The sequence below is a fragment of the Tursiops truncatus genome, chromosome 14 (genome assembly GCF_011762595.2).
Source record: "Tursiops truncatus isolate mTurTru1 chromosome 14, mTurTru1.mat.Y, whole genome shotgun sequence".
In the NCBI taxonomy this organism is placed as follows: domain Eukaryota; kingdom Metazoa; phylum Chordata; class Mammalia; order Artiodactyla; family Delphinidae; genus Tursiops; species Tursiops truncatus.
This window is the reverse complement of record NC_047047.1, coordinates 14,928,438-14,952,725: the sequence shown is the minus strand read 5'-3', so window position 1 is coordinate 14,952,725 and position 24,288 is coordinate 14,928,438. Positions and strand designations below refer to the sequence as shown.

The window sequence follows — 24,288 nt, the reverse complement described above, 5'->3', positions numbered from 1 at the left end:
GATCTCATTTAAGAAGATGTTGGAATCACGGTTTGTTATTTTATCACGTTTTAGGATGGAGGTTAAATTTTCCGCCCAGCCCCAACTCCAAATATTATAAATCTTATGAGGAAAGACAATTATTTGGATGCCATACAGTTGGAAGCAGCTAAATTGGAAGTTAAAAGTAGTAAATACTGGATCAATGAGATAATGACACATTATACCAAACTTCTTTTAAAAGTAATGCGATAAAATATAATGTCATCCCATAATTTTTTAAGTGTAGTAAAATACGTTAAATGTGCAGTTCTACAATGTTTATCTCTACTGTGGTCCCTCTAAGTGAGAAAATAGTTACATTTACCAAGTTCATTCTAAAGAATAAATTTAGTGGTATGTGTTAGGCATAACAGTTTTGAAGCTTCTTCTTCAAGGAGATGTGTAAATATTTTGGAATATTACCCCGGTAAGCATACAACTGTACACTGCAGATTACCTTGTCCAGCAAGAAGGCATAATGGTGACTCTGGTCAGGTCTGGGGCAAATTAGAGGAAACTAGGTAAAGGATTAGGAACGAGAGAGGTCAGGAAGGGAAAAGAGAACACAGATCAAGAGAAAATAATTCTATCTTTTTAGGACTTTGACCTTGAACAAGAGTGATTGTAATTGAGGTGTAGCCATGAAGTATGGGGGATGGCTGTTGGTTAGAAAGTTTGGTTATAGACCCACTCTGTGAGAGGACACCAAAGCAAATCATCACATTTTACATATCATAAAAGATGATGATTTACTTGTATTTACTACGTTCCAGGCAAAGTGCATACATGAATATACATGTCTATATATACATATGTTTTTTAATTCTCACAATAATACTATAAGATAGATACGTTTATTACCTCTGTTTTACAGATAAGACACAAAATGGGTAAGTACCTTGCCCCAGGTTGTACGATAAATAAATGACAGTCTGGCTTCTGAATGTATGTTCTTAATTTCTCTGCTCTACTTCCCTGTCAAGATGAAACTTGGTGGTGTCCACGAGACCTCCATGAGACTCAGAGTTTACTTCAAAGAATGTCTTCACTAGCCCCCAAAAGTGGTGGAAGCCATGGAAACATTTTCTATCATTTCCAAACCTAGCACAATAATCTGCCTCTCATATAAGCCTATTGATTTTTCCAGAACAAATGCAAAATAATGCTTTCTTCCCAATAGAAAATTGATGAATAAAAGTGGAACTGAGATCCCAACTAGAAATCATTCAAAGTTGCACTCTCATCGTGAAAAAAAAAAAAAAAGGAAAAAAGACATGTCATACTATGACTGAGACACCTATAGAAAGATATGCTCAAAGAGGAAACAATAAGTTATAAGGGAAACACAGTTTATGTTATTTAAAAAAAAGGTTAGAAATTAGGCAACATAATTAGAATTATCTCATATTGGATTTATTAACCACAATAATTTTCCTGTTCTTTTGCCTAAATATCTCATTAGTATGAAAGTGTTATCAAATCAATCAGTAGTACCAAGCAAGCTATATCAACACTTTACTGAAAGATATCCACCCTCCCGGGTAAAGGGTTGGAACTTTTAAAGGCATGTGCAAGAACGAAATATGAAACCAAATTCCATTTTTTGGTTAGCATCTGATCAAGAAGCTCAAGAAGCTAAGAATGCAAGAATACACAATTAATATCTAACGTCAAAATGACTCACTATCGCAGAATTGCAGTTTTACCAGCCTGTGTGGAAATTATTTATTCTATTTGGAGCCAGAAAAGCAAAGGAAATCAATAATACCACTAGATCCACATGTTACATAACAGAGATGACCAAATCCAGGACGTTATTAAAGTTTTATTGCATATTGATGGATGTACAGATATTAATAACTGCTAGATAATAGCACTAGCATCCTTGAAGTGAAGTGTTTGGAAGAACTTTGTTCTGTGGAGCAAAAAAGCTACTGGGGTTGAAATATCAAAGGCAAATGAGATATTATGGAAATACTTCTTGAAAATGTATTTTCCATTTAGAGTTTATTCTGATAATCCTGAGATTAAAATACATAATACAGTATTTTATTCACAAAAGACTCCCATATGTAAAGGTTTCTCTGCAGTTATGGATTCCAAATTAAATAATATTATCAAAATTGTAACTATAATAAAATCCAATCCACCACCTGACCTTCTGTTTTTAAGCTTTCTACAAAGATATGTGAGCTGAACACCATTATTTGTTGTTTCAGACTTAAATGCCTAAGTGATCCAAAGGAAGAATTTTGTCAAGAATTGGAAAATATTTTGCAAATGATTCAACTTTGTAGATTTAGTGAAGGAAAGTTTTTGGTTTTACAGCTGGGTTACTTAACTGACATTTCAGTACCTGAATGAACTTAATAAAAAATATAAGAGCTGCCTGAAAATATCTTAACACACACTGACAAAGATTAGGAATTCAAAGCAAAATTTCAACTTCAGAAAAGTGAAATTTAAAATGGCTCTCTCATGATTTTTTAGTCATTGTTGAGAATTTAAATTTAAAGAAAAATTAGTAAGTCAAACAAGTGTAACATCTGTGTTTGAGAGAAAGTGTCACCATTGTTTCTAAGGTACTTGATATGGAAATGTTTGGGTTTTAAATCAATTTGTATTATCATAAGAAATTTCAACACCGCATTTATCAAAGCAAGAAAAGGAAAAGCTGTTAGAATTAAAGAATGTTGGTACCTCTGGCACATAATTTCAAAAGAACAAGTGATACAAATTCTAGTCGGTGGAAAAGGAAGTTTCCATTCATCAGAGACAGAGCAATAAATCATCATCTGCCATTTGCTGTCTCCCACGTCTATGAAGTGTATTCCTTAGCAGTGGCGACTTTAAGAATTTGAACAGACCATTCATCATGTCTTGATTAGAAATGCAGTAGCTACTTCAAAAATTTATAGTCATAACTGTGGTTGTTTATGAGCTAGACTTTATTTGGAAGTTTTATAATATTCAGTATTGAATATTTCCCCGAATATTTTGTTTTATTTTTCTTATTATAATTAATGTCTTCACCAGTGTGCCTTATAAAATGTTATCACTGTACAGGTGTGTTGGAACATGTAAAGTTTGGGAAGCATTGCTTCAGAGCAGGGGTCCCCAACCCCCGGGCCACGGACCAATACTGGACCAGTACTGGTCCATGGCCTGTTAGGAACCATGTCACACAGCAGGAGGTGCGTGGCGGGCAAGCAAGCGAAGCTTCATCTGCCGCTCCCCATCGCTGACATTACCTCCTGAACCAACCCCCACACACACACCGTCCGTGGAAAAATCATCTTCCACGAAACCGGTCCCTGGCGCCAAAAAGGTTGGGGACTGTTGCTTTAGAGGATTGTGGAACAGTTTTCTCCGCATGAGAATCTGGCCTTTGGTTAACTCTGAAGCTCTGTTCCCCTGGTAACGTAATACAAGTAGAATGTCAGTTGTTTCTAGGCAACATTGCTTATGATAAAAATGACCCCTGATTGGTAAATTATATCTGCATTGAGAGGAACTATAAATGAATTATAAATACCTGAAGGGGAGTCATAGCTTTGGACTTCCCATAGTGCGGCAGTTCTTTTTCTGGCCATGTCTCTGCAGGAACCCTAAAATGTATGCTTATAGTTATTGCAAGAAATATTGGCTCCTCTTAAGCCAGGGTGATTTGCACACCCACACAATATGGATCTCATGTCCTTGCATCTGAGTTGTCACCTGGGGAGGGGATAGGTCGGGAGTGGCTATTGAATTGTTGCAAGGGGTCCCATGGAAAAGCAAAGACTGATGCTGCCTGGAAGGCAAGAAGTAGTTCCTGTTCTAGCCTTCTCGGTAGAGGGCTGCCAGATATAGTCTATGAAAGTCTAATGAGCATGACCATTTAGTTGAATTGAAGGAGACCCTCTGGTAGGGCAATGTGTAAATATTTCTTTTTCATACTCCTGAAAAAGAAGCCACTGTGATGTCTGACTATTCCCTCCCTAGTACATGAGGGACTTTTTTCCCATATCTATGGAACCTCTCATCTCACTATTGTTTTAATTGTGTATGTCAATATTTTGCTATTTATTGTATTGGTCACTGAAATATAAACTTGTTCATATTGGTAAGGAACCGTGGGTGCATCATAAGGCCATAGTGGGATACCAAGTCTTTACAATGAAATGGATGAGTCCTGCAACTCAATATTACAAACAACAACTCTTAGTTTGTGCCAAATATTGTTCCAAATTCTTTATATAATTAATCTTCATAGCAACTCTACAAGGTGGGTAGTATTGATATGTCCATTTTACAAAATGAGGAAACTAAGGCAGAGTTGAGAAATTTGACAAAGTTCATATACCTAGTGAATTGTGGGACTGGGATTCAAACCCAAGTAGTTAAACTTCAGAACCCAAGCTCTCATGCATTATGCCTAATGTACTCATCCTCAGAATAACAACTACTCCTGACATTTGTGTCACACACTCTGTGCTAGGCATTGTGCTGAGTGCTTTCTGTACATTAATCTTATTTCATCCTGAAAAAAAGCCCCAGTAAAAAGGTATCCTGTATAGTTGAAAGATGAGGATATTGAGGTACAGATATACTAAGGACTTTGCTATTTGATAGTGTTTTGTGATTTGCAGACAGGAAATTCAGAATAATGTCTGATGCTCCATCTTTCAATTCTATGATTTAATCTTATGTGCAATTTCAATTTTAAAATCATTAGAAATCAATGTACAACAGAGTCCTCCTAAATCCTGAGCATCTTTAGGGTCCGAGAAAAGCCAAGAAAGAGGACACAATGTCTCCTCTACCTAAGTGTTTCCCAGTGTGTATTTCCTGGATCATAAGACCTAAGTGATATTAACAGGTGGATAGTAAAAAGACATGTTCTATGATCATGTAAGTTTGAGAAACATCAAGTTAAATCACTGGTTCTCAATCTGGAAGATTTTTTGCCCCCTGGGAGACATTTGGCAACGTCCAGAGAGATTTTTGGTTGTTACAACTGGAAAGAGTGGTGCTGCTGGTATGGAGTGGGAAAAGGACAGGGATGCTGCTAAACAGCTGACAGTTCCCAGGATGGTCCCACACAGTGAAGAATTATCTGGCCCCAAATGTCAGTAGAGCTGAGATTGATAAACCTTGGGTTAAATATGATAATTATGCATTTCTGTCCTGTATAACCAAAGAACCTTTTCTTGTGGGAGATCTGTTGGGATTAGGATTCTATGAAATATAGTTATGTGATTTGGGCTGTTAGGACCATAAAAATGTCCAAACTGGGTTCAGGCCATATTACTTTCTAAGTGATCAAGTTGGTTCTCAACTAGTTTCTAAGCCTGTTATGCTAAAATAATTTTTGAGGCAGCTTTTTAAATTTCAAACTAAAGCTGTTCTGTCCTTTCAGCTAGATCACATATTTAGCAGCCTAGAACAGAAAACACAGGTAAATGCCAGCTTGAAACTTTCTCAAGTGAAAGCATTCTAGTTTCCATGTGAGGTCATAATTATAAAAAAACTCTATAATGAGGCATATATGTTATGTAATCAGGAACATATCATTTTGAAGCCACATTATCAGAAACCTCCCCAGGTTGCTTAACACAATGACATTTTTCTTGGGCTAGTCCATGAAGAAATTTCAGTCAAGTCAAATGTCAGTCAGCAAGTGGAAACACTACAGGTCCTTAGTATTTTCACTTGGATCATCCATCACTTGGATCATCGGATTGTCTCCCTACCCTTCCTTCAGACACACACACACACACAGGCACCGTTTTGGAGCTATGATAATTTAGTGGGTGATTACTTCATTTTATACAGAAATTTGAAGAACCTAGAGCAGTGGTTCTCAGCCTTGGCTGCTAGAATCACCCAGGCCCCACCCCCAGAGTTTTATTTAATTGGTTTGTGGTGGAGCCCAAGCAACATCATTTCTTTAAAACTCATCAAATGTTCCCAATATTCAACCAGAGTTGTAGGCCATGGACCTAGAGCAATTGTTCTCCAGCAAGCCCTAAAGGACTTGCAAAAACATAGATTATTAACCCCCAAGTTTCTGATTCAGTAGGTCTTGAGGGGGCCTCCGAATTTGCAATCCCCACATGAGGTTGATGCTGCCATTCCAAGGACCATATATTGAGAACCACTGACCCTAGAGCACTCTCTTATTGAAGAAACTTCCGTTTCCTCTTACTTACCATTTTGTTTAATTTTCTAGGTGAAAAGGAGTTACTTATCAGATATTTTACCATTTCTGGTTAATCAAACCAGAAGCAAACCAAGCCATTTCTCTTCTCCGGTTCAGGTTAGATCTAGATGCATACTGAATCATGATATTGACCATAATCAAACAGATTGAGGTTTACAAAAGTAAAACTCAGGAAATAGCTAACTTCTTTCCAGGCACTTGCTTTTTCCCTTTGTCCAATAAATATGTTCAAATCATAATGACTAAAACTGTGTAATAATGAAAATAATGAGACAACTTAAATTTGCATAGGGCCACGTGAGCTCATCTAATTCAACCCAGTACCTTATAGCAGGTAAGGAATCACTCTCTTGTTTGTAGAAATCAGGATGGGAGAAGGGAACAGGGTGGACAAAGACATATGTATTCATTCTAGCACAGCCTAAGCTGGAAACCAGCCTGACAGTTGAAAAGGGCAGTGTGTGCACAGAGAAGGAACTAATATGAGACAGGAGGAGGGTGCCACAAACACCCAGCAGAATGATTTGGATTTAATGATATAAGCAATAGGCTGTTCAGAGTTCTTGAGCAGAAGGGTCTCATGAGACAAACCATGCTTCTGCAGTCTTAGTCCAGTGGATCAGTTTAAAAATGAACAGATGCATTTTCCATCACTGCAAGGTGTAACAACAGATAGAGATGCTGTTTGAAATAACAACTCACATTGAGATCTTATTGTTTTAGAAAAATTAAGAATTAATTCCAAGAGGAGAAATCATGTTTTTTAGGCCTCCAGTAGATTTCCTTTGAGTTTTATCTGAAATCAACAAGAACAGGACAATTGATGACCTACCACAATCAGCCATGCAATTCTCTCCACGTGGCACATCCTTTTAGACATTAATAGAAGCCTTGAGTCTAAGTTTCATTTCAGATGGACAGAGACAGTTTCTACAGCAAAACAATTTGACAAGGGATTCCATGATTCTACACTGAGCAGCAAGAAAACGCTACAGATATTTTTTTTTCCAGTAAAGCATAGTTAAGTGGAATTTTATTCAAGACATTCTTCTCAGTCTGATTAACTTTCCAAGGATCTCTGTTTAGTTAATTGGGTCATAAAGTCATCTTCTTTATCAGCAAAGTAGGAATTTTAGAGCACAGCAATTGAGAAAGTTAAATTCTCTTTTTACATCTTAAAGGAAGACTAATTTTTCTGGTTATTTCCTCAAAGAAAGGCCTTTACGGTACAAACATCCAAAGGAGACAGCTGAGGGAATTCCCTGGCAGTCCAGTGGTTAGGACTCCGTGGTTTCACTGCCAAGGGCCCAGGTTCGATCCCAGGTTGGGGAACTGTCCCTCAAGCTGCACGGTGCCAAAAAAAAAAAGAAAAAACTAATAACAAAGGAGGCAGCTGAAGTTTGAGGCTGAATTCTGAATGCCAAGAGGTGCTGAAAAGGCAGCCATCACTTAGGAGTAGTGGATCAACTCCTGGAACAGCTGAGCACTGAGGTTTATAGTGTGAGGAACGAAGCACAGGAATCCAAGGAGTATATTTAGGGTTCAACCCCTTGGGAACAAACTGCAAAGTCTAAGGAAAATAGGATTCCAGAGAACTGGGCATAGGCCTTCTTAATTTTTGCAAAGATTTCCGTGACCCCACTGCCCCTTCTGCCTACCAACTGGATTGGGCTAGAAGGAAACCCCTGCTGATCTTCAAGAGAAGCATTTCATTAGAGTAGTGAGGAACAAGCCTAGTTTTCAGAAACTTTAAGAAGGAATGGATGGGGAGGATATGGCCATCATAAAGGAAGTTTAAGAGAAGGAAGAAGACAGGGGATTCTAAGTTAAATGGCAGCAGGGTTGAGAAAAAACTTTCTTTAAACTAAAGGGAAGCTTTCTACAAGTTAAAGAGAAGTTCTGCATATTTTTAGATGCAGAGGAAAAGTAGCCAAATGCCAGGAGAGGTAGAAAAAAGTGCTATGAAACCTCTCCACCTCTGTTTGGGTGAAATCCTGAGAGATACACTCAAGGGGATAAAACACAGTGAAGGTGTGAGATTTTCAAGTTGAAGGTACAAGAGAGAACTCACCTTGTCCCCACCATGTTTTCGTTGTTGTTTATTTGCTTTCAAAAAAAGTTCAGTGGTTACAAACATTATTGTGTATCAGAATCACGCAGGGAACTTGTTAAGCTAGAATCTTTGAGTCTCATACATAGAGATTCTGATTCTGTGTTGGACCCAGAAATCTGGATTCTTAAGCACCCCAAGTGATTTTGATGCTGATGATCCAGTCTTTCAAAAAGACTCTCATGTGGGCTTCCCTGGTGTCGCAGTGGTTGAGAGTCCGCCTGCCAATGCAGGGGACACGGGTTCGTGCCCCGGTCCGGGAGGATCCCACATGCCGCGGAGCGGCTGGGCCCGTGAGCCATGGCCGCTGAGCCTGCGTGTCCGGAGCCTGTGCTCCACAACGGGAGAGGCCACAACAGTGAGAGGCCCGCGTACCGCAAAAAAAAAAAAAAAAAAAAAAAAGACTCTCATGTGTTCGTCTGTCCTGTGCAGAGTAGAGATGTGTAGTAGAGGAAAAGGCTTAGTGGTTTGAGAATGAGAATCTTGAATAGGTAGGAAAATGTAAATAAAAAGGATTTCTTAGTGGTACTGAGCACCAATAAGTTAAAATTCAGTATCATGGACCACATCTGCTACCTTCTAGAAGGGCCTTTAGTAGCAGATAGATTCACACAGGGTGAGTTTTCTAGACACACACCAGGGCCACAGTGAGGTGTTTGTTCTTGCTTTTAGGTTGGTTTGATGATTGATGTTAATGAAACATGTGAAGTTAATTACAGTTTCAAAGACAAGTTGAAATCTCCCACTTTGTAGAGAATCACCTGAAGAATGTCCTAATTATATCTTAAGCTGTTGACAAAGAAAAAAGGAAAAACATTTTAAACATTTTCCATACACCTCACCAGCAACAGGTAATACCTGGCATTTTCCCAGATGTTTCTGGCATGAGTCAACCAGAACACAGACAAAGAGTCCGGCAGTGGCATCAGTTAGGAGCTAAGCAAGTTGAAGTTCTTCTGTTATGGCACTGAATTGGGAGAGCGGCCTTTGAGACTCCCCACTCCACAGCACCATCGGCTCCCCCAGTTCCCTTGTGTGCTCACTTGAACAGCTCTTGCTTTGAGTTTGCTTTCATTCTGGTCCTGTATGCCCTAATTTTAAAAATATTTTTCTTACTCAGTGTTATTAAGACAAAAATAGAAGTTAAAACCTAAAAATGATTTTTGCCAATGGTTCGTCATTTTTTGATTAACAGACCCAAAGCATATGAGATTTTGTTCCAACCCCTTAAAAAAAAATTTATCATGCATACGTACGTAAATTTGTTTACATACAGCAATTTCAGGGATTTCACAGATGACCTGAAGGCTGTGCTCAAGGGCCATGAACTCCAGGTTCAGAATGCAGAGTTAAGGACTGTAAGAGAAAATAGACGTGGGAAACAGTTGATTTTCACTGGAGTGTTCCCGTCTAAGTTCTTATTTTAAGAAGTTTTAGAGAATCAGCCCTTTCTATTCTCATTCCTTTGTTTCCCACTCCTATTCTTGCTCCTGTTTTTATCCCGTTCTTGCTTTTCTTCTTTACTTGATCAATTTCTTATTATGGATGAGGTTGAAGAATACCCTTGATGAAATAAACAATTTCTTGTTAACGATTATTTTGATATGTGATAAACTGGACATTTTTAAGCTTAATCTGGGTTTTGACTCTAATCTTATCTAGTTCATTTTTTCTTGTTTTGATCTTTCTCATAATTCTGCCAATATTGGGTAGTGTAAAACTCTTTTACACTATTATTATTGAATAGTTTCTGAAGAATCAAAGATAAATAAAAACTTATTTCCATGTAGCGTTCATAAAAATCCATAATTGATTTGTTTTTGTAAAAATCACATTACTGAAACTATCAAGCATATTGCCACAGTTGTGAAATCCTTAAGACCTATAATAAGTCCAACTGTTGTTAAAAAGCAGCTCCCTTTTCTCGAGTAATTTATTCAATCTAAAAGTAGTCTGTTAGAATATTTTTAATTTTTAAATAATACTTGTTTTCCAGAAATGTTATATCTTTTTAAAACAGAATAGTAATGCAATTGCTTAATTTTGTGTTGAATACTATATTCACTTGCCCCAATTTTTATTTGTTCAAAGGGTTGTGAGTTATGAGAACATCAGTAAAAATGACTACTATACTATTAGCAAAAATGCAGTAACACATGTTTATAATGATGGCATTGAATTTATCGAAATTGATCGATGGGAACAAGAATATCTATATCACAGAGAACTCACTAAGATTCCCATATTTTCACTTTTCCGGAAATGGAAGGCTTTTAACGTGTGGAAGAAGAATGTCCGCTCTAAAAAAATCAGTGGATGTCGAGAATCTCTACAAAAAGATCTGTTCATTGTTAACCAAGTATGTATTTATTAATCATATTTTAAAAGAATTACTCACAGAAAAACAAAGTATTCGTATAGACTGTCCCTGAAATAGAAGATTTCATCTTTCAAGAGAATTGACAATTTTCATTCTGTTTGTCACTTAAAAGTCTGGTAATCTAGTGTATTTCTACATCTTTTTTTTTTTTTTTACATCTTTATTGGAGTATAATTGCTTTACAGTGTTGTGTTAGTTTCTGCTGTATAACAAAGTGAATCAGCTATATGTATACATATATCCCCATATCCCCTCCCTCTTGCATCTCCCTCCCATCCTCCCTATCCCACCCTTCTAGATGGTCACATAGTACCAAGCTGATCTCCCTGTGCTATGCAGCTGCTTCCCTCTAGCTATCTATTTTACATTTGGTAGTGTATATATGTCAGTGCTACTCTCTCACTTTGTCCCAGCTTACCCTTCACCCCCCTCCACCGTGTCCTCAAATCCATTCTCTATGTCTGCATCTTTATTCTTCTACATTTTAACTAGGGTTGCAAAACACTAAAGTATAACAAGAGAGTTGCACAGGTCCCCTTTATTTAGAAGCAGCTTCAGAGGTTTGGATTCATGACCCCCTTTCTTGTTGATCAGGAAAGTTGTATATCCTTTTGAACAGAGCAGGCCAGCAAGCCCTATTACTAATTCTCATTTTTGAGACACTCTGGACTTTATGGTCCAAAATAATTTGGGGGCTTGTTTTCATGGCCCAATAACTCCCAATGTCTCATACATTTTCTTCTATCATGGATTCAGACAGTAGGGAAATTTTAAATATTTACTTTGGAGGAGGGGATTATCATGGAAAAAGAATTATTAAAGGGTAAGTGGCCACATTTAAAATCTGTACTCACTCCTTGAACTTCGACTTGCGGCAGAAGTTTTCTATTTGGCCCCTGGGAATGAGCTGTAACCACCATTACTGTCATGCTCAGTGTCCTCAGCTGTCTATTTTGTGACACTGGGTCACCTCCCTCTCACACCAGAAGCTTCAAGTTTTTTTTTACTGGTCATTTTGTTCACTTTGCATATGGTAATCTGAAAGATCATTATCAAGACATCAGTCACACAATAAAGGAACATTCAAGGAATATGGCTCATATAGGTGTTAGTGCAAAACAGATATGTAAGATGTACCATCTCAGGTCCTCCATCCCATCAAGCGTTCTGGGTTGTGGAAAAGATTCTAATCCTTCTTGACATTGAACTCAACCCCTAGACCTCTAATTTCACTAAGGATCTATCAAGGATTTGAACCTATTTTACTACCTTTTTACCACCTTTCATCTTTTACCTTGTCTTGGACACTATACATTTCATAACTTTATTCCTAGGTAAGTAAAACAGTTCCTCTTGCATTTAACCTGTATCAATTCGTAAGGCTTTTCCTCTTTTTTTAATGTGCTGAGAATTGTCATTCTCTCTGCTCACTATTCATACCAATAGTGCTTTGACCTTGACAATATTTTCTCTTTAATGTAGCCCAAGCAGACGAGAAAGTTCTCATCATTTTAATCTTAGGTTGACGTAACTAATTGAGCCACTGTGTTGGTTTAAATATCTATTAGATGCTATCATTATCCACACACTTACCACTAGTCTTTTATTTACAGTGAGTTAATTAAGGGGGTTGATTCTTTTAGACTATGTTGAAGGGATAAATGTGGAGCTGTCCTTGAAATTTTTCTATTTATGATTATTTTTAGTAACCAACCTTATTGGCATCTGTGCCCACATTTCCTAATAACAACTTTATTAAAGTATGATTCATACAATTCATTCTTTTAAAGTATACAATTGAATGGTTTTAATATATTCATAGAATTGATCAACCATCACCACAGTCTATTTTAGAACATTCCCACCATTCCAAAAAGAGTGATCAGCATCACTCTCCATTTCTCCCCAACGCCCCCAGACCACCCCCTGCCCCAGCTCTGGACAACCACTAGTCTATGACTTTTCTCTCTTGATGTGCCTAATCTATTTCATATAAATTCATTTCATATAAATAGAACCATACAGTATGTGGTCCTTTGTGACTGGCTTTTTTACTTAGCATAATATTTTGAAGGTCCATCTATGTTGTAGCATGACATTTCTTTTTATTGGTCAATAATATTCACTTGTATACATATATATGTTTTATTTATCCATCCACCTATTGATGGATATTGGCGTTATTCCACTTTTTGGCTTTATTATGAATAAAGCTGCTATGAATATTTGTGTACAAGTTTTAGTCTAGACATATGTTTTTATTTCTTTGGGAGTGGAATTGCTAGGTCATTAGTAACTCTGTGTTTAACATTTTGAGGAACTGCAAAACAGTTTTCCAAAGCCACTGAGCAATTTTACATTACCACCAATAGCATATGAAGGCTTCAGTTTCTCCATATTCTCACCATTACATCTGCATTTTTCATTATAGCTTTTCTTACTGGTTGTGAAGTGGCATTTCATTGTTGTTTTGATTTCTATTACCCTGATGACTAATGATGGTGAGCATCTTTTCATGTGCCTTTTGGCCATTTGTATATCTTATCTGGAGAACTGTCTATTCAGATACTTTGCCCATTTTTAATTAAGCTACCTGTATTTTACTATTGAGTTGTAAGAATTCTTTATATATTCTGGATACAAATCCCTTATCAGATATATGATTTGCAAAACTTTTCTCCCATTTTATGGGTCTTTGCACTTTCATGATCGTGTCCTTTGAAGCATAAAATTCTTAATTTTGATGATGTCTGTTTTGTCCATTTTTTTCTTTTGCTGCTTGTGTTTTTGGTATAAAAATCTATTGCTTCATCTCAGGTCACAAAAATTTACCCCTATATTTTCTTCTAATAGTTCTATAGTTTTAACTCTTACATTTAGTTCTTCAATCCATCTCAAGTTAACTTTTGCTGATGGCGTGAGGTATGGGTTCACCTTCATCCTTTTGCTTGTGGCTGTCCAGTTGTCCCAGCACCATTTGTTGCAAAGACTATTCTTTCCACCTTGAATTGTCCTGACACCCTTGTCAGCAATTACCTGTAAATATGAGGATTTCTGCACTTTCAATTTTTTTCTGTTGATCTATATCTATTCTTATGCCAGTACCACACTATCTTGAGTACTGCAGTTTAGTAGTAAATTTTGAAATTAGGAAGTGTGACTTCCCTGGGCCTCTTGAATTTCCACATGAATTTTAAGATCAGTTTGTCAATTTCTGCAAGGAAGCCAGTTGGGATTTTGATAGGGAATGCTTTAAATCTGTAGATCAATTTAGGAAATATTGCCATTTTAACAGCATTAACTTTTCTAGTCTATGAACATATAATCCTTTTCCATTTATTTAGGTGTTCTTCAATTTCTTTCAACAATGTTTTGTAGTTTTCAGAGTATATATTTTACATTTCTTTTGTCAAATTTATCCCCAAATATTTTATTCTTTTTGATACTATTTTAAATGGAATTGTTTTCTTAAATTTCATTTTGGATTTTTCACTTTATATATGTAGAATATATATTTATTAGAGAGTATATATGTGTATTCTATACATATATGTGTATTCAATGCACATATATATTCTACAATACATATAAAGAATATATCTAAAGGATATATGTATAAATGTATATAAAGAGTGTGTGTATATATATATACATATTCTATATAGCAATACAATTGACTTTTTTTCTTTAACATCTTTATTGGATATAATTGCTTTACAATGGTGTGTTAGTTTCTGCTTTATAACAAAGTAAATCAGTTATACATATACATATGTTACCATATCTCTTCCCTCTTGCATCTCCCTCCCTCCCACCCTCCCTATCCCACCCCTCTAGGAGGTCACAAACCACCTAGCTGATCTCCCTGTGCTATGCGGCTGCTTCCCACTAGCTATCTATTTTACGTTTGGTAGTGTATATATGTCCATGCCACTCTCGCACTTTGTCACAGCTTACCCTTCCCCCTCCCCATATCCTCAAGTCCATGCTCTAGTAGGTCTGTGTCTTTATTCCCGTCTTACCCCTAGGTACTTCATGACCTTTTTTTTTTTTTCTTAGACTCCATATATATGTGTTAGCATACAGTATTTGTCTTTCTCTCTCTGACTTACTTCACTCTGTGTGACAGACTCTAGGTCCATCCACCTCACTACAAATAACTCAATTTTGTTTCTTTTTATGGCTGAGTAATATTCCATTGTATATATGTGCCACATCTTCTTTATCCATTCATCTGTTGATGGACACTTAGGTTGCTTCCATGTGCTGGCTATTGTAAATAGAGCTGCAATGAACATTGCGGTACATGACTCTTTTTGAATTATGGTTTTCTCAGGGTATATGCCCAGTAGTGGGATTGCTGGGTCATATGGTAGTTCTATTTGTAGTTTTTTAAGGAATCTCCATACTTTTCTCCATAGTGGCTGTATCAATTTACATTCCCACCAACAGTGCAAGAGGGTTCCCTTTTCTCCACACCCTCTGAAGCATTTACTGTTTCTAGATTTTTTGATGATGGCCATTCTGACCAGTGTGAGATGATATCTCATTGTAGTTTTGATTTTCATTTCTCTAATGATTAATGATGTTGAGCATTCTTTCATGCGTTTGTTGGCAATCTGTATATCTTCTTTGGAGAAATGTCTATTTAGGTCTTCTGCCCATTTTTGGATTGGGTTGTTTGTTTTTTTGTTATTGAGCTGCATGAGCTGCTTGTAAATTTTGGAGATTAACCCTTTGTCAGTTGCTTCATTTGCAAATATTTTTGCCCATTCTGAGGGTTGCCTGTTGTCTTGTTTATGGTTTCCTTTGCTGTGCAAAAGCTTTTAAGTTTCCTTAGGTCCCATTTGTTTATTTTTGTTTTATTTCCATTTCTCTAGGAGGTGGGTCAAAAAGGATCTTGCTGTGATTTATGTCATAGAGCGTTCTGCCTATATTTTCCTCTAAGAGTTTGATAGTTTCTGGCCTTACATTTAGGTGTTTAATCCATTTTGAGTTTATTTTTGTGTATGGTGTTAGGGAGTGTTCTAATTTCATACTTTTACATGTAGCTGTCCACTTTTCCCAGCACCAGTTATTGAAGAGGCTGTCTTTTCTCCACTGTATATTCTTGCCTCCTTTATCAAAGATAAGGTGACCATATGATGTGTGTGGGCTTATCTCTGGGCTTTCTATCCTGTTCCATTTATCTATATTTCTGTTTTTGTGCCAGTACCATACTGTCTTGATTACTGTAGCTTTGTAGTATAGTCTGAAGTCAGAGATCTAAATGATATATGTATAAATGTATATAAATAGTGTATATATATATATATGTATACATATTCTATATAGCAATATAATTGACTTTTGTATATTGAGCCTGTTTCCTGAAACCTTGCAGAATTTATTATTGACTCTAGTAGCTTGATTGTTTTGTATGTGCTTGTGTTTCAATTAATTAATTAATTTAATTTTTATTGAGGTATAGTTGATGTATAATATATATTTCAGGTGTACAACATAGTGAATTTTTAAAGATTATATTCCCTTTGTACTTATTATAAAATATTGAAATAATGCTAATGCTTATCACTTTCAATGGGCACTCTTGATATACCAGCCTAAGAATGAACCATCTAACCCAGATTCCATCGGAAATTTGCAAACAGCAGAAATAATGATGGGAGAAATAAACAAAACACCTTCAGTCTCTCTTACATTCACAACGGCTTTCACGTTTGTCCTTTATGCTGACAGCCAGATATTTAGGTTAGGCCAAAGTAATTTCTTAGATTATATATATTTTTTCTTCCTCCAAATTCCCACTGTCAAACTCTAACTTTTTGGCAGACCATCAATACCAGTTTTGCTGTCCACCTGGATCCTAGCTATGTATCCCTTTACTAATAGAACTTATATTTTTTGGCTCAAGGACTTTTTCTCCAGAGTACACTGGACTTTCTTGCTTTCACTGCCACATTTCAATTACAGACTCATTCCTACTCATGTACTCATGTTAATTTATTTAGTATCTTATCTCAATTCGGAGGCATAGCCTCTAAACTTCTGCTTCTTTTTTTTAAAATTAAGTATAGTTGATTTACAATATTATATTTTTGCTTCATTTTTATCATGAAAATTTCTCCATGAGATGAATCTTAAGGGCTATATGACTTCCTAGATGTTTTGTCACATAAATCTCTTCATTGAGGACTCTACTAATTTTAACTTCCCCTTATTTGTACTTAAAAAAAATAATTAAAGCACTATTTCATGTTGATCTGAATGACTATTGGTTGTCCTGTTTTGGAAACTCCTAGAAAAGAGTCCAAGAGTGTGCTATATATAACACTTAAACCAGTGTCACATATAAATAAATTTGTTAACTTTTAAAAAATATAATGTTATTGCTCCTCCTTTGATTAGATTAGAAGTGAGGGTGAATGACCTAGAAACAATCTTGGAACATGTGCCTTCAAAGCCACCACCCTAAAACCCTGATTTATGATGATGGCATAGAGGAAGATTAAATTATATTATGTGACATTATTCCACAAATACTTCCACTCATTCTGCCAGCCCACATTGCAAGGTAGATTCTTAATAGTGACTGTTACCCACTGAAATTTTAAAGTTAAAATTTGTCTTTGTTCTATATCATAACCTCTTAGATCAATAGATGGGCCCATCCATTATCCATTATCATTATCATGGTGACTGGACATTGTAAAGTCCTAAGGTAACACTAAGAATCTTTTAATAGCTATTAGCCAAACCTAGTGAAATTTAAGATATTTCCCCATCCTCTGTTACTTGCCCTCAATTTCATGGTTAAAAGACATGTATTCAAAATGAAAAGAAAGGACTTCAGACAAATTAAATCTGATAATTCAAAGAATACTTTCAGAACAAAATTTCAGAAGTGTTCCTTTTCAATGTACGCACTTTGTAGCTGTAGCTGAAATTAACATATAGAGCTATTTATTTTCCTTAATTACCATTCTTGCTTTCCCAATATTTTTATACTTCTAAAAGGCAAAGGTTTTGGTTTTTTTACTAAATAATGATAAATTTCTATTTTCATTTAGTATTTGCGACCAGCTCTCCTTAAAATAAATGAATTGTGTTATCAATTGAGTTTTATGGGACTTTGTTATATTGAAAAATATCACACTTACACCCTGCAAGAATTTAAAGTTGCACAAGCCGTATGGCTAGAGGAGGTGAGGAACTTTGTCTACAAGTTTCAAGAATTTTTTTTTCCCTATTACTGATACTTTGGTACCACTAATGATACATATTTATCAACGTCTAGGTGACAGGGCGCCTAGAAGAATTTCGAAACAAGGCCAAAGAAGTGGTCAGAAAGGCTTGTCGAGTTGCTCTGTGTGCTGCAGGATTTATGCCTGATGACTGTGCATATGAACTTATTGAGGGTATGAAAGGGAAAGAACTCCAACAGATCAGAAGTGGTGGCTTTCCGAAATGTTAACTCGTTTTCATTCCACTTTTCTATTTTAAATAAGGACCCTATTTTTCAATTCTTCCAATCTTTGCTTGATAGATTATAAATTCAATGTATATTGTAGAAGGGGATAAAACAGTAAGTACCACAACTTCCTTGCATTACCCTTGCTTGTGTATAGTATTTCTAAACTGGTTACAGGACCTTTATTTCACAAGCATTTTATAGTGGACTCAGGGCCTCTCTGCTTAAACGTATGTCCAACCTACTAGTACAGACAATAGGTTTGTTAAAATTAAGGGACTGGATGGATCTCAGAACTGGCCCCAGCTGGTAGGGACTCTAAAGGATAATTTTATGCAGGCAGAAAAGGAGGGTAAATGTGTTCCTGGAAAGAGGTGGCACGGGACAGAAATCAGATCCTGTTAAAGAAGATGTTAGTAAGCTGTCTAGAGGCTTTTGTTAAGTTGAAATCCTTTGATGAGGAATTTGTTTGGATAACTGGGCTGTTTTCTGGAGTCTGAAATAGCTCATGAACCAAAGCATTTTGTCATTTTTGAATTTTACTTGTCTCTTAATCCATATTGAAAGAAATGGAGTTTTTACACAAGAATTCTTGTCTTTGTGTCTTCTGTTGTTCTTAGGTCACTGTAAACTGCCAGAAAGTGGAAGTCTCATTGAGTTGCCTACTTCTGGAGACTCCAAGAAAATGACATACACAGAGCAGGCCAGCAAAAGGCATCACTGCATGAGGCTAACATGGTAAATTGTTATTCTTTCTTTCAAGAAAAACTAGAGCATCCATCCTTCTCAAGTTTCATTAAAGTTAAAGCCATCATCACAGGATTCACTAGTGACAAGGGATTTGGAGGACACAGTAACCTGAATGCAGGCTCCAGAAGCCTGCCCTTCCAGCTGCCACCTAGCAAAGCAGCCAGAGAAGGTGGAGGGCATGTCCAAGGCCAAGAGCTCCTCTTTGATCACTAAGGCTTTGTTTCCCTCTAGCCCAGCCAGGAGCACTGGGCAGGCTGTAGTAAGGAGAAGTCAGGCACACAGAGATTTGTGGGCCTCCTGGAGTGGATCTGGAGGGTCAGCTCCACCTGTCTGGTCCCTAAAGAGCTACAGGCAGCTGCGTGGCCGCACAAAGTTCCACCCTCTTCCTAAGGCAGGTTGCCACGGAGAGACCAGGGAAGAAAATCCACCTTCCAGGATCTCACCAGGACCTTCCACCTGCTTACTCAACTGGGTCTTGCCATTGTCCCAGAGTTTGGATTCCACGTCATTCTAAAACCTCATCACTGCAACTAACTCTTGCAAACAAAATCACCAAACATTATCTGAAGAGTTGTATGGGGCACTAGAAAACACTGATGACTGTTACTCCGTGCTCACTAACTTGGTCCACATTTTACAACCATTTAATAAATCTTAATTGTGCCCCAGTTTATATGTGAGATAATCTGGTAGTAATGTCTGTATTGCAACAGAAGGCAGTGAAGCAGTCCTGAGGCCACTATCATAGGCTAGAGGCCCCTCAGGCTCCACTTAAGCAGCATAAAAAGTTATTTCAAATGCCTTGCTGACTCAGTTTACATTCTAAGCCCTCAAGTAGGGAAACATTAAATTTTCATCTTTGGGTTAGCAATTGCTGTCAAACAACATTTATTCAATAGCAAAGATTTTATTACCATTAGAATGTAAGTCACAGACATATGCTTACTGATTTCTTCTTTAAAGCATCTTTAAAAAAAATCTTATGGCCCCTAATGAGCTATGTGCTTTTTTCATAACTATATTGCTCATTAAATATCCTACTGAATGGTTAGAATGCCTAGCTAAATTGATGCTATATATTTGAGTATATTTGTGTTTTAAAGTGAAGAGTGTCTAAGAACAACTGTTCTGGACAATTAATCTCTGATATTGTAATATAAATGGAAAGTCAAAGAGAAATTATGATATTTAAAATTTTAAATATTTGCATTAGAGTCACTTTCAAAAATAGGTAGTAAGTATAGAAAATTGAAGCAGTATTGTTTTTCTTTTTTTTTATATTTCAATACTTTAATCTACAGTTACAGTATTTCACTTTTGTCAATTATTTGTTCCAATAATGTCCTTTAAGACATTTTGTCTTCTCTCCAAGAAATGATACAGTTCAAGATCATGTAGCTGTCATGTCTCTAATCTCCTTAACCTATGCTTTTTAGCTTTTCTTTGTCTTTCATGGTAGTGAGATTTTTGAAGAATACAGGCCAGTTGTTTTTTCAGATGTTCCTCAATTTGGATTTACCTACTAAAAACAGTTAGGATTTGTTTGCTGTTTTTCCCCCTAGACAGAGAGCATATAGTGAAAGTACTTGGATTACTCTCTGCCCTGCTCAGTTTGGTTATGTTGCACATTTGAAATACAGTTAATTGGATTGATTTGGTTTGTTTGCATTTACTTTAATGTTGTTTTCCCCCATCCTTGTTGGTTTACTTTTATTTTACTGAATATGTAGAATATCAGGATGACTTCAAAACTCAAAACTATACCAAAAGGCATTACTCAGAGATGTGTTCAGTCCCCTCTCTTTATATCCAGCTCTAGGCAACCAAGATCTGATTTCCTTCCCTATAGTTTTTGCCTTTTCCAAAATGTCATATGAACAGATCTATATAATACATAGTCTCTTGTGTCTTTTACTTAGCATGCTTTCGAGATTCATCCATATTCCGTATCAGGAGTTCATCCTTTTTTAGGTATTAATTTCTTTGTTTCTTGCCATAACTTGGTAGATGCTGTCGTCCTCATTTTACAGATGACAAAACGATGCACAGATTAGTTAAATAAGCCCAGGTTCGTACAGGGAGAGTAGAGCCTGGATTTGAACTCTGGCAGTTTGATTTTTTTTTTTAAATTTTGAGATAATCATAGATTTGCAAGAAATTGCAAAAAACGAAGTGAAGAGAGGTCCTGTGTACTCTTCACTTAGTTTCCCTCAGTGGTTACACCTTACATAACTATAAATATAATATAAAAACCAGAAAATTGACATTGTATGGTGTACAGTGTATCATGTTATCACATTGTAGATTTGTGTAACTACCACCACAATCAAGATACAAAACTATTCCATCACTGTAAATATTTCCCGCATGCTACCCCTTTATAGTCATACTCACTCCTTCCCCCACCACCATCCCCAATCTTTTTTTTTAACATCTTTATTGGAGTATAATTGCTTTATAATTGTGTGCTAGTTTCCGCTGTATAACAAAGTGAATCAGCTATACGTACACATATATCCCCATATCTCCTCCCTCTTGCGTCTCCCTCCCATCCTCCCTAACCCACCCCTCTAGGTGGACACAAAGCACCAAGCTGATCGCCCTGTGCTATGCGGCTGCTTCCCACTAGCTATCTATTTTATGTTTGGTAGTGTGTATATGTCCATGCCCCTCTCTCACTTCGTCCCAGCTTACCCTTCCCCCTCCCCGTGTCCTCAAGTCCATTCTCTACGTCTGTGTCTTTATTACTGTTCTGCCTCTAGGTTCTTCAGAACCTTCTGTTTGTTTTTTTTGTTAGATTCTGTATATATGTGTTAGCATATGGTATTTGTTTTTCTCTTTCTGACTTACTTCACTTTGTATGGCAGACTCGAGGTCCATCCACCTCACTACAAATAACTCAATTTCGTTTCTTTTTATGGCTGAGTAATATTCCATTGTATATATATGCCACATCTTCTTTATCCATTTGTCTGTCAATGGACATTTAGGTTGCTTTCATGTCCTGGCTATTGTAAATAGTGCTGCAATGAAAATTGTGGTACATGACTCTTTTTGAATTGTGGTTTTCTCCGGGTATATGCCCAGTAGTGGGATTGCTGGGTCATATGGTAGTTCTATTTGTAGTTTTTTAAGGAACCTCCATACTGTTCTCCATAGTGGCTGTATCAATTTACATTCCCACCAACAGTGCAAGAGGGTTCCCTTTTCTCCACACCCTCTCCAGCATTTATTGTTTGTAGACTTTTTGATGATGGCCATTCTGACTGGTGTGAGGTGATACCTTATTGTAGTTTTGATTTTCATTTCTCTAATGATTAATGATGTTGAGCATTCTTTCATGAGTTTGTTGGCAATCTGTATATCCTCTTTGGAGAAATGTCTATTTAGGTCTTCTGCCCATTTTTGGATTGGGTTGTTTGTTTTTTTGATATTGAGCTGCTTGTATATTTTGGAGATTAATCCTTTGTCAGTTGCTTCATTTGCAAATATTTTCTCCCATTCTGAGGGTAGTATTTTTTTTTCTTTTCAAGCTTTATTCGTCTAAATGACTATCTAATTGAGAACACAATGCATGTCGTAACAGTAAATTCTACTAGCTACCTTTTGGATTATCTCACTGATAAGTTAAAACAGACACCTTCAGCAGATGTCATTCAGAAATGGATTACAGAAGAGAAGCCTGAAGTCGCTGATAAAAAGGTATATTCAGACACAATTAAGAAAATTCATTGGTCAACATTTATTGAGGAGTCCTTACTATGCACTGTGAATTATGCTATTTTCTGTGTACTGGAAAAATAGGAGAAATGCTTAGAGAATTTCACAGTATAATCAGAATCTACCATATACACATGAAATGACAGAATGAAAATCAGCATATCAGCAAGTATCTAATAGCAGAGAAAGCATCCATTGTGCTGAATATTACAGTCTCTCTCACAGGCACTTGCTAAAGGTTCCTCATGTGTTCACTCAATAAATATTCCTTAAGTATCTACTATGTACCAATCCCTATGCTGGGTATTGGGTACATGGTGATGAAAAGCATAGATAGAATACTTGCCCCCAAGAAGCTTACAGTTCAGGGGTCATCGTGAGCATGAACTGGCAGAGAGAAGCAGGGAAGGTGGTATAAATCAAAGATAAACAATGGTTTAGAGGCGAGGAGGAGCAAATCATGGGAGCAAACCTTTGTGCTTTCAGTGAAAAACCTCTTAGGAGGATGTTGGTCTTAGAAACACAGAGTAATGTGAGACATTTGAGATTAAATGCACAAATCTGTGCATTCTAACATAGCTTATCTGATAGCCCAATAAGCTTTTCCCCAGCTCCATCCATGACAGAAACCTAAACACATAGCAAAACATGCATATCTGGTTTCATCAAGCTTCCTACCTTCATATCTCTGCATCCCCCCAGGAGACCCAATATGCAGTTTCAAGGCCTGTCACTCTTTGCCGTAGTTTTCCTTTCCTCCAAAAGTTGAATTTTAGCTGCATACTCCTTTTCATTACTTTCTCTCCTTCCCTATTCTCAATTCCCTTTTTTCCTCAATACTACCACATTTTGAAAGTAACATTTATCTTTCTAATTATAAAAGTAATATATGCTAAGTGCAGAAAATTTGAAAAACACAGACGTATACAAAGAAAAGCATCCTCTGCTATACCAAGTTAACTATTTCCAAGGGGGAAAGAAAGGAATCATACTTTACTTACTGCTTTATCACCTACTTTTTCCACTTAGCAATGTATTATGAAAAATCTCCCTAGTCAATATGTATTTGTTCCATATAACATTCCCACATAGAAATGTATTATACATCTTGTAAATAATTTTCTATTATTGATCACTTTCTCACTAGTCCAAATAATGCTGCAAAGAATATCTTTGTCTATACATTTTTCATACATCTCTGATTCTTCCCCTTAGAAGAAATTTCTAGACGTGGAATTGTTGGATCAGAAATATGCTCACTTGTTAAGGCTTTTGAAACTGATGCATAACTTTCTAGAACGTTTTGTGTCATTTTACAATCTTCCTAGCAATGTTCGAGAAGGAGCCTTTGGCCATATGCACACTAGATATTATCATTCATTTCAGTCTTTGTCCATCTGATGGATGTAAAGTAATATGTCACTACTTTTAAATGTTATATTCCTTTAACTACCACCACAGTACGGGGATAAGAGTATAGATCTCATGATGAGAAAGACCTGGGTGTCAGTTCTGATCTGCCACTTACAAACCAGTGTGTCCTTAATGAAATGTCTTACCTTCTCCAGATCGTAGTTTTCTCATGGGAATAAAAATGACACCTGCTACATATGATTGGTGTGGGATTTACA

The 24,288-nt window shown here is 36.6% G+C and overlaps 1 protein-coding gene across 1 annotated transcript in view; it reads left to right on the top strand.

The window, feature by feature from the left end:
• The window catches only part of DNAH6 (dynein axonemal heavy chain 6), a 291,734-nt gene that overhangs the window by 37,106 nt on the left and 230,340 nt on the right, over window positions 1-24,288 (top strand). Inside the window, exons 5-9 of the mRNA XM_019942077.3 lie at window positions 10,428-10,695; window positions 17,787-17,921; window positions 18,014-18,134; window positions 18,808-18,925; window positions 22,471-22,639. Coding sequence (XP_019797636.2) covers window positions 10,428-10,695; window positions 17,787-17,921; window positions 18,014-18,134; window positions 18,808-18,925; window positions 22,471-22,639 — 811 coding nt within the window. The remainder of the gene's footprint in view (window positions 1-10,427; window positions 10,696-17,786; window positions 17,922-18,013; window positions 18,135-18,807; window positions 18,926-22,470; window positions 22,640-24,288) is intronic.